The sequence below is a fragment of the Meles meles genome, chromosome 1 (assembly GCF_922984935.1).
Source record: "Meles meles chromosome 1, mMelMel3.1 paternal haplotype, whole genome shotgun sequence".
Lineage (NCBI taxonomy): Eukaryota > Metazoa > Chordata > Mammalia > Carnivora > Mustelidae > Meles > Meles meles.
In genome coordinates this window covers 208727867-208744281 of record NC_060066.1, presented here as the reverse complement: position 1 = coordinate 208744281, position 16415 = coordinate 208727867, and the positions used below count along the sequence as shown (strand labels likewise).

Below are 16415 nucleotides of genomic sequence, written 5' to 3'. Positions count from 1 at the left end.
CCCTCTCTTCCCGGAAAGCAAAGGGAAGCGGTGGGACCCTGCTGCTGAGCCGCCGATTACCTGGAGGAGAAAACAGGTTGAGGCTAGGAGGCCGGGGGAGTCCGTCGCGCGACCCCCGGCACTGCGGACCCCAAGATCCCCCGCCCGGTAGCTGCCGTAGAAGCGGGCTGCGGGCTGGGGGAAGGCGGTGGGCGGGGAGAAGGCGGTGGGCGGGGCGGGGGCGGGGGCGGGGCGAACCGGTGGGCGCGGCCCCGGAGCCCGAGGGGGCGGTCCGAGCGCGCGCGTGACACGGGGCGGGGCGGGGCGACAGTGGACAGCGCCGTGGAGGCCGGAGGCTCCAGACCAACGCGGAGGTCCGGTCCCGCCGGGCGTCCCGCCCAGCGTCCAGGTCGCGGCCCAGCTTGGGGAACGGGCGCGGGTGGGGGACAGGCGGGGGAAGGGCTCGGTGTCCTACACCGAGGGCGGGGGTGGCGGATGAGGGACAGCGCTGTCCACCGCGGGCCTCCGGGGTCGCGGGGTAGGGGCCCGGGCGGCGAGCGGTACGCGCGAGACCACATCCCGCGCGGCCGGGCCCTGGCTCAGACTCCGGGAAGTGCTGCCTGGGAGAGACACCCTGGCCACAGCTCGCTGGTGGCGCCCCAGCCCAGGGCCCACCTGGGACCTCCCGGCACACGCACGCCCGCCGGTCCTGGAACGGGCCAAACTTTCCCAAGCCTCAGCTTCTGCTTTTGAGAAACGGGCTTAGTAACCGTGCTTACAGGAGTCGTTGAGAAGGTCGCGACTCGGGCCGAGCACGTGGGAAGTACAGGGACACACCCTCCCGGGGGTGGGGGAACCTCACCCCATGCCCCATTCGTGCGCAGTCAGGCTTCGCCCTACACCCACGAACGCCAGAAACTAGGGGAGGGGGTGCGACGAATAACGTCCAGAGCCAGAGACCAGACTCTGGACGCCTGAGTGAGGAGCTCTTCGTACCTAAGTCGCCTCTGACTCCCACCCAGCGACTTTTATTTGGCCTAGACGGTGCTTTTAGAAGTTGCCAACATTTAAAAAACGACCGGTTTCATATTTTCGAAACTGCTTATGGAGAGTTCCTTCTGAAAAAGCAGAAGACCTAGCCACATGGAGTTTTTCCCGTCATAGCATTTTTGCACAAGGTACAAGTACCTTATTTATTGTTCTCTGCCGTGCTGACTTGTTCCTGTCTGGGCGGGAGGCACGATGTGCGTCTGCTCTCGTTTTTGCTGGGATGGTAGCTTTGAGAAGTCTGTCGGAGGATTCTTTGGCCAAATCTCTATGGAAAATGAGAAGCCTCCTCAGAGCCTCTACCTATGGGAGGAGAATAATCCCTCCCTCTCCCACCTGTGAGTGGATAAGGCCCATCTGAGTGACAGGGGCTGGCCTTCCCTCCCCACCCCCACGGGGGGGGGGGGTCCCCCCTTAGAGATCTAAACAGCCAGGCAAGATTCAGGCTGGGGTAGTGGCACTGTAAATTTTCCAGAACCCTTGTGCCATTCAGGTGTAGAGGGAGGAAGGTGATCTTGGGAGCCGCTGACTACTACTAACGAGCGTTTTTGCTCTAACGGTAGAGAAGGAATGATGCCCGCCCGGTGCTAAAGGCTTGCCTTATACTAACTAGACCTCCCAGCCCTGCTGAGGCTGGGACAGTCATTCGCTCCTCTTAAGGCTCCCCAGCTAGCCACTGCAGGCCAGGATTGAACCCCCAGGCAGTCTTGCTCAGGGTCCCTCAATCGGCTTTGCAGTTTCTGAGCATTTCAAAACGGGCTCTGGCCTGATGCCCCAACCAGGATGGAGAGGCAGGTCCTCCTCGCTGTGGTGTCTTATCACATCTGGCTTCCGGGCCAACGTGAACGATTTGGGGAGGAGAAGTTGGTTTTAGCGACTAGCCCCACCACTTAATGAGCTGTGACACAGAACGTGAAATCTTTCTTACACCCACAGACGAACAGTGAATTCCCAGCACTGAAATAACCTGACCACAGACTTCTGCAGAGCTTGCAGACAGTGGCGTGGCCTTGGCAAGTTCTGCCAATTCACTGGGCCCGGCAACTTAAAATAAAGCAATTATTTCTTTAACGGGGTGAGGGGGTAGGGGAGGGATGGGTGCAGGGGGTGGGGGTCAGGAGAGGGCCTCTTTAAATATTAGCCCCTGAAGTCTTTGTTAATATTTTTATTATACTCTTTCGAGTGTGCGTAACGTGTGTGAGTGCTCCGTATTCTGACGGCCCACTGTGTACCCAGAAGGCCCGACCCCTCTTGTTTCATAAAAGAAAAAGGATGAAGAGCCCCTGGCCCAGGTCCCTGGAAATCTGAGGGGTCCACCTCCTTGGTCAGGGCTTATAAACACTGTTGCCCCCTACAGGCCTGTGGGCGCCCCCCGCCTCCCCCCCCCCCCCGACCCCCGGCCCGCCATGGCCCTGGTCAGCATCAACGAGCTGCCCGAGAACATTCTGCTGGAGGTGTTCACGCACGTGCCCGCCCACCAGCTGCTGCGCTGTCGCCTGGTCTGCAGCCTCTGGAGGGACCTCATTGACCTGGTGACACTCTGGAAGCGAAAGTGCCTGCGGGAGGGCTTCATCACCGAGGACTGGGACCAGCCGGTGCCTGACTGGAAGGTCTTCTATTTCCTGTGCAGCCTCCGCCGGAATCTCCTGTGGAACCCGTGTGCGGAAGGTGGGCCGGGCGCTGCCCCGGGGCTGGCTCCCCACCTTTCCTGAAACCCAGGGCCTTTGCACCTGCGATTCCCACACTACCTGGAATGTTCTCTCACAGCCCTGACACCTATACCACTCGCCCTTGGTTCCTCCTCGTTCTTTGGGTCTCTGTTCAGACACCTGGCCTGGTCCCCCTGCTCCCCCGCTTTTATCCCGTCTGTCCCGTTTGGTTCCTCCGTAGCACCTTCATAACCTGTAATCATGTTGTTTCTCATGGCTTTGGCACAGCCCGCTCCTGGGTTTCTGCGGTAGTCCTCTGCTCCTCTCCTGGCAGGCCCCACAGCACCTGGGGAATAGTTTCGGGCTCCTAGTAGAGGGAACCATTCGGAAAGGTTCCCCTGGTGAATGTTCTGGAAAGCCTTGGTAGGGGAACACTGCTGAGTGTAAGGTCCTCTCGGTTCAGTGTGGAGGAGACCAGAACCTTCCAAGCCAGCCTGGTGGGGATCGCGAATCCGGGGTCGCTACGTGCCTCCAGCACCGAGGATGGCCACCTTCACAGTTATCCCTCCCACCCTGGGCAGAGGGGCTCCAAGCGGGCACAGCAGCAAACCCGGAAAATTGGTCCGTGGGCCCCCTGGGGTCTCAGTTACATAGTTAGGGTGTCAGGTGAAATGTGAGTTGTCACGTAAGTGGTCTGCATTGGGACAAACGGACATTTGTCATTGAACAGAAATATTATCATAGGCCCTTCATAACTTCCTGTTTTGAGAACTGAAACTTCGGTATTTCCCAGAACCCCCCAGCAACACCAAAGGAAGAAAAGGCTAGTTTAGAATTCCTGGTAATACTTTTTTTTTCTCCCCCCTCCAGCCTCATGTTAGGAGTCAAACCAGTCAGGGATGAAGTGGGAGAGAGAAGGTCCCAGATCAGAGCTGATGTGGTGAGGACAGGTGGAGACGCGTTGGAGGAAGGGCACTGTGTCGGGGTGCTTCGAGGCACAGTTGGGGTGCACACTTGAGATGGGAGCCTGAGCAGGCCACGCCTTAACCCCCCTCCTCCCTCCCTGGCCCAGGTGGGCAGGACCGGACCAAACATTTACACAGGGGATCTGACCTTGGCTTCTGTTTTTCCCTAGAGGACCTGACTTCCTGGCAAATTGACTTCAATGGGGGAGACCACTGGAGGGTGGAGAGCCTCCCTGGAGACCATGGGACACATTTTCCAGACTCCAAAGTCAAGAAGTACTTTGTCACATCTTTCGAGTAAGGTTAACAACCGAGCTGGCAGTGTCGAGAGGGGAAAGGGTCAGGACCCCTTTTGCCAAATCTCAGGCCTAAGTGAGGGCCCCCCTGTGCAGCTGGAGGAAGGCAGTTTCCAGACGGGCTCAGAGTCCCACCTTCCTAAGAGCAGGAGTACTCAGTGGCCACGATTAACAGCCGTGGAGGGTGGAGACCAGTACGGGGGCCTGGGAGCCACTGGGTGACGAGGGTGAGGCAGAGATGCCGGTAGGTTCCTCATCCAGGAACAGGGGTTCCTGGAGGTGCCCTCGTTGGGGCCCTTGAACCTGATTCGCGTGCCACCTAGGCACAACCGGGTCCGGGCCCCTGCGTGTTTCTCCTAGGCCAGTGACAGCCAGAGGCAGTGGTCCTGCAGCAGTCTGGGGACTCTGCTGGGTCCTGGCCATGCAAAGCACACCTGGGAACACAGACCTTTCCTTTTGCTCCCCAGGATGTGCCTCAAGTCCCAGCTGGTGGACCTCAAGGCCGAAGGCTACTGGGAGGATCTGCTAGACACGTTCCGGCCTGAAATCGAGGTTAAGGACTGGTGAGTGGGGCTCGGGCCACGCTCCGCAGCCTTCCCTCTTCTCTTCCTGAGGATACCTAGAGGCAGCGCCCACTCTTTGCCTGGCGGTGTCCTGGGGTGGGCGCTGCCCCGGGAGCCGGCACTTGCTCATTCCCACCTCCTGGCCTTCCTGCCACCGTGCATCAGCAGATGCTAATTCCACTTTACAGACGGGGAGACTGAGGCCTACCCATAAGCTGTCACAGACAGGTACCAGAGCATCAGAGGCAGCACAACGCAGCCTCCCTTGCCTTCCATCCCATCTGCCTCCCCTGGCTCCTTCTCTGGGCTTCCCTCAGCTCTTTCCCAGGCTCCTGCTCTGTGCCCAGAGCTGTGCAAGGCTCTGGCTTGGCCCACAGCGGAAGCAGGAGCCCAGGGCCAGCCAGGGCCACCACTCTAAGGGTGTGTGTGTGGGGGGGTGGTACTGAGGAATGTGCGGAGGGTGGACAGCAGGGCTAAGCAGAGGGTGAGCTCTGCCTGCTCCCATCACACAGGCCGCCCCTTGGATTTCCCACGGAATCCCTGCTCTGAGCCATGAACATACAGATGGCTCAGCTCCCGCAGCCCAGGCCTTTATCTCTGTAGGGAGCCTTTTCATGTGTTAAGGGAACGTCTTCACTGGACACCCGAAAGGGTTGCCACTTTGCTCTGATGTGGTCCCGCACAGAGAGACTGCAGACCCCAGGAGCATAGGAGGGCATAGCAGTGAAACCAGCAGGGCCTTGGTCTCCAGTCTGTGGGCCTGCTGCCTGCCCTCCTCTAAGGCCACCTTCTGTCCGGGGGTGCACGGTACTGAGCCCCACCTGCCTCCAGGTTCGCCGCCAGAGCCGACTGTGGCTGCACGTACCGCATCCGAGTGCAGCTGGTCTCAGAAAACTACATCGTCCTGGCCTCCTTCGAGCCCCCGCCTGTGACCATTGATCAGTGGAACAGCGCCGAGTGGACAGAGGTGAGGCCTTACCTGCTTGGCCCTCACCACCAGCTTCTTGGAGCCCCTCCCTTCCAGCTCGGGTGGCTGTTTCCTGCGGGACTTGCCACCTCCCCTTCCCCTCTCCAGCGGAGTGGAGTGATCACCCCATCTTTCCCCTCTCCAGTCCTGCTGATCTCTTCTTCCTCTCCCTTCCTCCCAGGTCTCCCACACTTTCTCGGATTACCCGTCAGGGGTCCGCCACATCCTCTTCCAGCACGGGGGCAAGGACACCCAGTTCTGGGCAGGCTGGTACGGGCCCCGTGTCACCAACAGCAGCATCGTCATCACCCCTAAGATGACCAGGGACCGGGGCCCCTCCACGGCTCAGCCTGAGACCCTGTAGGGGCAGGAGAAGGCTGCCCACCTGCCTTCCTCACTTCATTTCCACGGGCCCTTCGGACAGTCTGATATCCGCTGGCCATTCGGCCCTCCTCTCTCTGGGCCGGTCGACTTCCGAAGGTCCCCTCCAACTGAGCCCTGTAGTGGGCAGTGAGGGCCCCCACCCTGGGAGCCCCTACCCCAGTTCCAACCTTAGGCAAACCCACCGGTTTGTGGCAACTCCCTGTCATATACTCTGACATTTCATGACAATAAATGTTTTCAGTAAAACCAGCCTGGGGTGGGGTGGTCTCGTGGCGGAAGCCCTGGTTGCTTCGGTGGAGAAGCTGCCCCTCCTCCCAGGTCAGTTTGGCTGCTCCTGTCCCTCCCACTCCAGGTAGTGACAGCCCAGCTCAGCCCTTGGGGCCCTTTATTGAAACAACTCACAGCACAGTATTTGAGACAGACAGTGTTGGCCGGCCAAATCCCAGGAGGCTAAGATCAGAAATCACAGTCCGAGCATCCTTCCCTGCCTTCCCGGGGGAGAGTTTCTCCATGAAGGCAAGCAGCCCTGAGCAGCGCTGTGCTGGAGGGTGGGCGGTCCATACACAGAGGCAATAAGAGCACTTGGAGTCAGGGTGGCCCTACAGCACTGCCCTAGGCTGGGGCCCCCAGTGTCCAGCGGTGGGAGCATCCACGGTGGGGGCGCGCACACCCTCAGCTGCTTTTATGAGCTCGCTCTTCCACGTAGAGCTGCATCTGGTGGACAGGAGGACACAGCCAAGGTCAGGAGGACAGCCTGGGCCCCTCCTGAGGAGGGCCCACAAGCCCCGGGCAGACAGATCTCTGCCAGAGGCTGTGGTCGTGTGGCGCAGCCACCGGTTAAGAGAAAGGCGGTTCGGAGCCTGATACCACGCGTTCCCTGGTCATCTCCCACGCCACCTTGAGCCATGCAGAAGCCTCTGGCAAGGCCTCAGCACACCTTCCATAAAGCTTACCAGGTCCCCACGCAGCTCACCTTTAAAATGTCTGACGTCATGGTTTTTAGTGGGATCAGCCGGGGGTCGTGCATGTGGACATCCTGCTCGTCTGCCAGGATCCAGGGAAAGTCCTGGGGCGGGGGGAGTGGGGGGGGGGACCGGGGGACGCTAGACCGTGGCCTGCCCTCACTTCGCGACCCCCTCCCTCTCCAGAGCTGGGGATCCTCAGACTTCGGGGAGCAGCGGAATCACTAGGGAGCTCCCGGCAGGACAGATGCCCAGGCTGCTGAGAGGGTGAGGCTACAGATCCGAGCTGGGCTGGGAACCCAGTGGTTTAACTGGCCCCAGACACCAATTCTGAATCGGGGGGGGGGGGGGGGCAGCTCCAGGATGTGGCTCCGCCCTCCTCTCCGTGCTGAGTGCCCAGGCTGGGCAATGACAAGCACGAGACTACCCAGGAGACATACCACAAAAAGCCACCCGCTGCTGGGCACTGCCGTAAGCAAGGTAATGAGCACGCTGTCAGCGGCTCCCCTGCCCGCTCTGGTTTTCAGGGCCTCCCGGCTGTGTCTTCCTCCCACCTTCCCCAGCCCGCCTCATCTCACCTTGATGACCTGAATCTTCTCCATGTTCCGCGTGGCAGCTTCTCTTGTGTGCACCAAGACAGTGAAGGTACAGCCTAAAGAGGCCAGAGTTTGGTCAGGGCCGGGCCACCTCATGCCTGCCACTGGGCATAGCCTCTTCCCACCTCCCCAGCTGGCTCGGCAGCCCCCCAAGAGGACAAGAGTGGAAACCGAGGACCAGGACAAGACATAGTCAGTAGGGAGCCTGAAGCAGGTGGAAATCAGGGTAGCTTCCTGGAGGAGGTGGACTCTCAGAGAAGTTCTAAATGGCAGGAAGGGAGGGAGGCGGCTTGCTGCAGCCAAGCAGGGACCTGAGAACACAGACCAAGCCAAGGGAGCCCTGGCCATGCCTGAGGACGGGGGCGTGGGGGTGCGCACACCTGGAGGGTTGTGGTCCAGGACAGCATCACATACACTGATCTTCAGGATGAAGGCTCGGAGCAGCTGCTCCACATGAGACAGCAGGGAGTCTGAGCTGGCAGGAGAAAAGGAGGGTCTCCCATCACTCTGGCGCCCCCTCCCACCAGCAGGCAGTCAACCCTGGGAGCAGGCCTGGGGGCCCAGAGCCCCTCTCTGCTTCTGGGTGTGTTGGTTTCTAAGGGCCTGCCTACTTATCTTGTCTACACAGTTAAAACCATCTGAAAACCAATGTCAAGTGCCATCCCAAACTAAGTCCAAATGGGCCACAGGGAGCCCCAGTAGGTCGTTTTAATATGTAGCCCAGATTGAGAACAAGGACACAGCCCAAGCCTGTTCATACCCCAGGACACCAAGCCAGGAAGCAAGAGGGATTGCCCGAGCCTACACCTTGCCCCAGGAAGCCAGCAGCTGACCAGCCAACACCCTTGCCCAAGGTCAGCTTCTGGTTGCCTACAGACTGAACACTTGACTGGGAAGGCAGAAAACTGGGTCTGTGTCCTAACTCTGTCACCATTTGGGTGACCCTGGGTAGCTCATGTCATCTCTCCGGTCCTTATCCATCTGGAACATCAGGTTGCGACTAGCCCCTCAGCAACACTATGATCTTCAGGTGTGGACATCACAGAGGTGACATGGAGAGAGCCCTGGGAGGTCAGCTGTGGCTCAGCTGCTAACAGGCCTCGGGATGGCGCACTTGCCATTCTTCTCTTTACCAAGCTTCCTGGAGGAGGTGGACTCTCAGAGGGGTTCTAAAGGGCAGGAAGGAAGAGAGACAGCTTGGTGCAGCCAAGGAGGGACCTGAGCACGCAGACCAAGCCAAGGACTTCAGGGGCTGCCTAAAGCGGTGAGCGTGAGGCCTGTTTCTAGAGACTTCACAGCGGTCTTCAGGAGACCAGGGAGAGGCAGCTTACCTGATGGACAGCAGTGGCGGCTGGGTGATTTCAAAGACGAATTTCTCCACTGGGCGGTGCTCTTTGTCCAAAATCACCACCACCACCTTCTCCACGTCATTCTGCAAGGACAGGAAGCCCCTATTCCAGAACCGGCTAACCCACCACGACCACCACCTCCCCGCCCCAGGAAGGATGGGAAGGACCCACGCGCAGCCCTGCTCAGCTTCTAGGCTGAGGGTCCCTGAGAGCACAGAAGAGGTTTGAGAAGTTCAAGTAGGCACACTCCCTGACATGAGTGGTACAGACTGAGACAGGAGAGGATGCCTGGGCCCTATGGGGCTACATCTCGGAAGGAGGAAACTCTGAGGGGCTAAGCCCAGACAGAACTTAGGGGTGGGAAGAGAAACAGATGTGGGCTCTGGGGCAGTCAGGCCCCAATCAGCCAAGTCCGTTCACCAGGGCTCCCGGGCCCCAGCACACAGATTGTGGTTCATGTGTCCTGACATCTGTCCCTGGGCAGGGGTGGTCTCCAGGGTACAGGAGACAGGCTTTAGGGTGTAGAGTCATTGGGGACCCTGCACGGTCCCAGCATCACCCCATCCTGGAGCGCTGGAGGAACAGACTAGGGGTAGAGTTGGGCTGGGGGACTTGGTGCCCTCACCTTCTCCAGGAGTGGCTTGACACAGTGCAAGGTGTCCTGGATATACTGGTTCAGCTCCGGGTGGCAGGACATCTACACACAACCCCATGATGGCACGTGAGGCCCGAAGCACCAACGGGAAACCACCCGACACCCCTCCAGGAGCCCAGGGAGAGAGGCCGGCAGTTCCCTAGGGCTCCGCACCCAAGGCACTGACTTCCCATCATGGGGCTAAGAACTGTGAATTATCCAGAGAGAGGGAGAAGTTAGAAGAATTCAGTCCCAACATCAGCACTTAATATAGCATTGGGGGTTTCTAATGGGTCCGTGGGCTCCTCCAGGGGCTGAGAAATCCCTAAATTGTGTGTATTTGGGCATACAAGCATTTTTCCCAAGAGAAGGGGTCCAAAAATTTAATCAGTTTTCAAAAAATTGTGAGTCTGGAACTAAGAGCTATGTGGCCTCAGGTAAATCACTTGGTTTCTCTGAGCTTGACTTACTTCATCTGTCCAAGATCTCGTAAAGACAAAGTGAAGAGTCGATAAGCACCCAGTACACAGCAGGTGCCCAATAAATGCTATTCTGTTTTCATTGTACATCCTTCAAGCCTCCACCACCTTCCAATATCGGGTCATCCGTTTATTTTAACATTTACTAAGTGCCTTCTAAGGGGCCAGCACTTCTAGAGTGGGGAGAGGGGAGCACACACTTACTGCTTTGTCTGCTTTTGGGACCTGAGACAACCCATTACAATGAGGGCAGAAGGAAAGCTCCTGAGGTTTCTAGGAATCACCTCCTCAAAGCAACCATTCATTCATCAACCTCAGGAGCGCTTTTAAATACAACCATGCCCCAGGGGCAACTCTGATCCCAGGGCCTGGTCCCTAACTTCAGGCAAGGGGAACTCCAAGTTCAGAGGGGACGAAAAGGAAAGTCACTGCAGTAGGGGTGGGAGGCTGTCAGGCTATCAACTGGGAACTAGAAGGCAAGGCCGGTGCACCTGGGTGGCCCAGCGGATTAAGCCTCTGCCTTTGGCTCAGGTCATGGTCTCAGGGTCCTGGGATCCAGCCCTTCGTGGGGCTTGGCAACAGGGAGCCTGCTTCCCGCCCCCTCTCTGCCTGCTGCTCTGCTCTTGTGATCTCTCTCTCTGTCAAATAAATAAAATAAAATCTTAAAAAAAAAAAAAAATAGAAGGGAAGGCCAGCCCACTGGTGAGTGTGGTGGGGGAAGGGACCTGCGCCCGAAGGTGGAGGATGGTTCAAAAATCCACCCTCTAGGGACACCTGGGTGGCAGTGGTTAAGCATCTGCCTTTGGCTCAGGTAATGACCCCAGGGTCCTGTGATAGAGTCTGACTTTGGGCTCCTGACTCCTTGGCTCAACGGGGAGCCTGCTTCTCCCTCTGCCTGCTGCACCCTGTGCTTGTGCTCACTCTCTCAATCTCTCTGACAAATAAATAAATAAAATCTTTAAAAAAAAAATGCACCCTCTACCCACCCTGTGGTGACCCAGTGGCCCCCCCCCCGATGCGGGGGGGCGCACTCACCTGGACAGGTACGTTGTACTTCTTACGCTTCTGGAAAATACCCACCGGGTAGACCTCGCGCACGTAGAGGATGAGGTGCACAGCCACCTCCAGGAACTCGCAGAGCACGTCGGCCACCACTGCCAGGGGACAGAAGTCGGTGAGCTGGGAAAGCCCGCCGGCCCAGGCCCTCTCTCGCCCCCCACCCCGAGTCCACAAGCCCCGCCTCCCTACCTTGACCAAAGTTGAGGTCCTGGCGCGTGAGCGTGGTCATCCTTACCGCCACCTAGGGAGTGCGGCAGGAGTGGGGGCTAGTTCCAAGGGGCAGGGAGCCGCAGGGTCCGCTGGCCTCCACCGCCCCTCCTCTCCATCTGGGGGGACTGGGGCAGGACGCTCCCCCTTCACACAAAATCAGGGCCGCTAGAATGGACCCTCCCCCCACGCTGGCGTCCCAGTTCGGGGACATCAGCTGCGCCGGATCGCCCTGCTGCCTCGGTGGGCAGGAAAGGTCAGAGCTGGGAGCATGGCCACAGAGGGAACGGCGGGTTGCGCAGGCCCGCGAGCGCAAAATGGGACGCGCGGAGAGCGAAACTAGGCTGGAATAAGACTCCCCTCGCTCTGCCTGGCCGGAAACCTCCCCCGAGGGAGCCCCACCCCCTCCCCGCCCCTCCCCCGGTACCGGCTCCGGCTTCGGGGCCCGGCTCGGGGCCCGGCCCCGGCGCGGAAAACGAGCGACCCGACCACTCGCGCCTCCCGCTCAACCAGCGGCCTGGAAGCAGCTCCGTGACGTCCGCGCGGCGCTCCCGCAGGTCCTAGCGACCGCCTCCGGCCACGCCCACTTTCCCGCGCAGCCAACCGTGCGGGCGGGAGGGAGGAGCAGTCGGGGCGGGGCCGGCCTTGGCGCCAAGGTCCTCCCGCGGCGCGGCCTCCCTTCTGGTTGGGGTGGGCGCGAAAAAAGACAGCTTTGCAGATCGCTACGCGTTTTGCTTCCTAGGCCATCTTTCTCTCTTTGGGAAGCTCTGAGAGGGGGCGGGTAGGTGGTGCTGGTGAGAACCAGGTGGAGAGCACAGTGGGGGACTAAGACAGCGACATCTACCGCTAGCTCCAGAGTCACCATCCCCGGACCTCAGCTGCCCAACCGAAAGCGAATCCGCCGGCTCCGGGGGCGGGGACAGCGGAAGACAGGGTGCACCAGGGACGCCCCAGTCCCGCCCCCACCCGGAAACTAAATGCAGCCTGGGTTTACCTCCCAAGGAGATAAAACCTCCTGGGCCCAAGCATCATAGGGGTAGCTGCCCTTAATAGGGCGCCAGCCCTGTGCGAGGCCCCGGGCTAAGTGTGCCGGCGGATAATCTCACTAAGTCCTCAAACCAAGTCCGCGGGACAAGTACTATGATTGTCCCCACTTTACAGATGAGCCAAACGAGGTTCAGAAGGGTGAAGTAACCTGCCTGAATCACACATCTTTTGAGGGAGGGGACGCGTGGAGTTGTCCTCGGCCACAAACACTTTACAGTTTTGGAATCCCCTAGAGACACGGACTCAGGAAGGGCTGAGAGGCCCCTGGGATATAATAATAGTAATGTTAATCGTCACTAATACGGATTGAACATTTATCTGTGAAGCACTGACTTCTTTAATTCCCTCATTAACCCTCAGAGCAAAGCACCCATTTCCTAGTCCCACATCATAGACGGTAAACGGGCTCAGAGATGTTCCCTAATTTGACAAAATCACACAGCTGGTAAACAAACCCAGTTCTGACTTCTAATCTGACTCCAGAGCCTCAACTCATTTTCAGCCGCTTTATCTTACAGGTGGGAAAACTAAGGTCAGAGAAGCATGACCACAAGCCTGGGAAGCTTGTCCCTGACCTCTGGGGACATAAGAGCTTGTCAGGAGTCATGCCCACCTGCGGATACACAGATCTTGCCAGCAATGTTTATCCGTTACAGTTCAGTATTGGAAACCTGTACTCCTTTTCACTCTGGATGCCTTCAAACCTGCATTTGCCCACTTCTGCTGGGGTGAATGCAGGGAAGAGGATAAGTAACCTGGCCCATTGAGCCAGGAATAGCCAGCAAAGCATTTCTCAGAAGCAGCCCTAGGAAATCTGGATCAGAATCCCTGGGGAGCCCATTTAACACCTGGAACCCAGAGTTCCCTGACCTACTGGACCAGTCTGGGTGCAAAGTGGGGTATTGCCCCCTTTAACAAGTTCTCCCGGGAGACCCGAAGCCCCAGAAAGAATGGGGATGTCCAAAAAAGTATGGGGATGGCCGTAGCAGTCTGGGTTGTTCCCAAGGAAAGTCTGCATTTCATACAATTTCCATGCTTACCCCAAAGTGATAGATGGATTATTTCAAGAATTGATACACCTGGAAGCCCATTTTGGGCTTGTAAACAGTGTCCTCTGGCTCCTTGAGATTTAATCATCTTGGATATTTTAGCACTGGAGACAGAGGTCCTTCTTTGTCCCTCTCTGGGCCTATTCAAGCAGCTTTTCTTACTGGTGACAGGAAGTGGCAGTCTTGCGGGGGCAGGGCGGGGGGTCCAGGCGCAATTCCTTGTAAATTGTTTCTTAGGATTGGATCTGGGGTGGGAAATTCAGAGTCCAGCTATTCCTGCGGGCTGGCTTCAGGGTACAGTGTGAGCAACGTGGGAACTCATGCCTGGTCCCCAGCCTTAGCCCCCTGCCCTGAGAAGACAGCACAAGCCATCTGTCAGTCCCCTGACCCATGGAGCTAAAGCACATCAAAGAAACCTTGGTGGACATATGACCCAACACTCAACATCTTACAGACACAGAAAGTGAGGTCCCAACAGCCTCTGTTTGACTCCGGGGCACCTCCTAGAAACCCATGGACGAAATGCCTACGTTTGGGGCTTTGGATTCAAAGCCAGCCATAAGCAGAGGAAGGCAGGCTGGGAGACAGATGAGGAGGGATTCAAACTGATCTGCCTCTTCACCCCAAAAAGGCCTCTGTCTTTGTAAAATGAACAGGTTGGACAGATGTTCCCTAAACCCCTGACGGCCTTGGGTTCCATGGGGGCCAAGAAGCTGGAGAGGGGTGGGAGGCCAAGGGGGAGCTCTAGGAGGACTCATCTGTCAATTTTATCCATAGGGCTCTGCGGCATCTGGCTTTCTAGATCTTAAGCACATAAGTGTGATGGATAGTCTTGGGACCCAGATTACATTATGGGGTTAATTTATTACATCTTGAATACCCATTTGCTGGGAGACTGTTTTTCAAAGTTATTTGCATATTTTTCATCATAATGACAATATGTAGGAGGGCATCTGGGAGGAAAGGATGGATGTTTAGGAGGAGAGAGCTTATTTGCCAACTGGAGCAGGTCCCTGAGGGTCTGCAATGAGGACAGAAAGGAAATCACTCTCAAGAGACATTGAAATTGAAACCAAGAGAAGGCAAGATGTAACAAAGTCTTGCAATGACCAAGGCCTTCAGAGGCAAAGGAAGATTCCTGGGGTCCCTCTGAACAGACACGCAACGAGTGAACTGGGTAAAATAACGGGCACTGGAGTGTGCAGGCCCCTGAGACGCTTCCAAAGTCCTCCCAGGCTGATCATGAGACACAACATTTGTCCTATCCCTGCCTAAGATTCCTAAAATGCCAAACACAGGAGGGGGCTGGTGGGGGTAGTCACAGAGAGTCAGCCACATATAGTCTGGTCCCCCGTTGCTCAAGGACCATTCCAGTTAGAACACCCCCCTGAGGGGCACCTGGGTGGCTCAGTGGGTTCAGCTTCTGCCTTCCGCTCAGGTCATGATCTCAGGGTCCTGGGATCGAGCTCCTCCCCTCCCTGATCTGGCCTTCTGAGATGAGGCCTCACCAACATAGCTCCCCAGATCCTCTGCTGACCTCAGAGCCAAGCCGGGGCCCTAACACTGGGGGCTTCCAGCACCTCGGCCAGGGCAGAGTCCCCACATGCCATCCCCCCCCTGGTGTTTTGCTGGCTCCCAGCATCACTGACCCCTTGTTCATCAGAAGGACCTTACAAATCATCTCTTCTTAGACTTAGAACCTCCACCCAGAGACACAAAATGTCTTGCACAAGTTCAGGGGTTCCTGGGCCCTCTGAAGTCATCCCAGACCACAGGGTAAGAACCCTTAATCCAGCTCGACTGCCACTTTTTAAAAAATAACCACTTTACTGAGATGTATTTCACGAACCATGAAGTTCTCCCTTTAAAGTATGCAATTTAGGGGCGCCTGGGTGGCTCAGTCAGTTAAGCATCTGCCTTCAGCTCAGGTCATGATCCCAGCGTTCTGGGATCGAGCCCCGCATCAGGCTCCCGGTTCAATGGGGAGCCTGCTTCTCCTTCTGCCTCTGTCTTCCGCTCCCCCTGCTTCTGCGCTCATTCTCTCTCTCTCTGACAAAGAAATAAAATCTTTAAAGTATGCAATTTAGTGGGTTTTAGTAAGTTGTACAGCAATCAGCACTAATTCCAGAACATTTTCATCCCTCCAAAAGGAAACCCCCACACACACAGTAGCGGTCAAGCCCCACCCCCGTCTCCCCTTCTGCCAGCCCCAGGCAACCCCTAGACTACTTTCTGTCTCAATGGGCTTGCCTATTTTGAACATTTCATATAAATCCTACAATAGGCCTTTTATATCTGGCTTGTTTCACTTCCATAATGTTTTCAGGATTCATCCACACGGTGGCGTGTATTTCATTCTTTTTTATGGCCTAATAATATTCCATTGTGTGACCCCCCACTTCCCTCCCACCCCCCGCCCCCCCCCCCCCGCAGATTTTCTTCATCCTCTCATCAGTCAATGGATATTTGAGTGGTTTCCACTTTGGCCATACAACTCTGGGGAAACTGAGGCTCAAAGTCACCAAAACCACAATGGGATAGGAGTCCAGGCCTCTCCTACCATCTGTCTCCCAGTGCATCACTCTGGGACAACCCAGAGGACAGGGAGCACGGCGGAAGATCACCGCATTGGTGAACGGCCAGAGGAGCAGCCTTTGAACCACAGTCCCCGGGGATACCAGCCACAGTTTCGTTCCTGAAAAGGAGAATCACGCCCACAGAGCCCCCTCCCATCCCAGCCCCCATCGCCTCTTCCCAGCGACAGTTCCTCACTGTCTGCCCACTTTTGTCCTTGCCCTCCTGTGGTCTATTCCCAACTTTAGGAATTGGAGTGAACTCATTAAAGCCTATCCGGTCATGGCTCCACTCTGCCTAGAACCCAGTCCATCCCAGGGCCCACTGGGGTGATTATATTGCAATAACAAGAGCACTTAATTTTTCTAGAGTATTTCCCCATGAGGCCAGGATCTTAGCAACATTATTTCCTTACAAAAGTCGTCGCACTTAATCCTTGAACTCTAAGAGTCAGGGATGATGATGAGCTCAGAGAGGTTAGGCGCCTTGCCCAAGGTAACCAGGAATGGCGTCCGCAGATAAGCCCAGGCATCTGGCCTGACCACAGAAAGGAGCTTCTAAACCTCTGAGCCGTAACTGCCACATTCTGGAGGAGGAAGAAAACAGTCG

General features: G+C 57.1%; 2 protein-coding genes across 6 annotated transcripts; one reads left to right on the top strand and one right to left on the bottom strand.

Moving 5' to 3' along the window:
• Nucleotides 1-216: 216 nt before the first annotated feature.
• FBXO6 (F-box protein 6) lies at nucleotides 217-6100 on the top strand. 2 transcript variants are annotated; one of them, XM_046007715.1, is made up of 5 exons: nucleotides 217-2694; nucleotides 3811-3916; nucleotides 4404-4499; nucleotides 5331-5466; nucleotides 5648-6100. In XM_046007715.1, the coding sequence occupies exons 1-5, from the start codon at nucleotides 2433-2435 to the stop codon at nucleotides 5828-5830; spliced, it is 783 nt and encodes a 260-aa protein (XP_045863671.1). In that variant the 5' UTR covers nucleotides 217-2432; the 3' UTR covers nucleotides 5831-6100. The 2 variants fall into 2 exon arrangements, with proteins under 2 accessions (XP_045863671.1, XP_045863661.1); XM_046007705.1 differs by having other exon boundaries at nucleotides 223-2694; nucleotides 3811-3937.
• Nucleotides 6101-6218: 118 nt separating this feature from the next.
• On the bottom strand, nucleotides 6219-11721 carry MAD2L2 (mitotic arrest deficient 2 like 2). Of its 4 annotated transcripts, none has more exons than XM_046012146.1 (9): nucleotides 11564-11720; nucleotides 11119-11170; nucleotides 10951-11024; nucleotides 9383-9454; nucleotides 8740-8840; nucleotides 7789-7883; nucleotides 7391-7464; nucleotides 6824-6916; nucleotides 6219-6564 (listed from the first exon to the last, which is right to left on the bottom strand). In XM_046012146.1, exons 2-9 carry the CDS (start codon nucleotides 11156-11158, stop codon nucleotides 6523-6525), a joined length of 591 nt encoding a protein of 196 aa, XP_045868102.1. In that variant the 5' UTR covers nucleotides 11159-11170; nucleotides 11564-11720; the 3' UTR covers nucleotides 6219-6522. The 4 variants fall into 4 exon arrangements, with proteins under 4 accessions (XP_045868102.1, XP_045868004.1, XP_045868278.1 ...); XM_046012048.1 differs by having other exon boundaries at nucleotides 10906-11024; nucleotides 11564-11719; XM_046012322.1 differs by lacking the exon at nucleotides 7789-7883 and having other exon boundaries at nucleotides 10906-11024; nucleotides 11564-11721.
• Between the last annotated feature and the right edge of the window lie 4694 nt (nucleotides 11722-16415).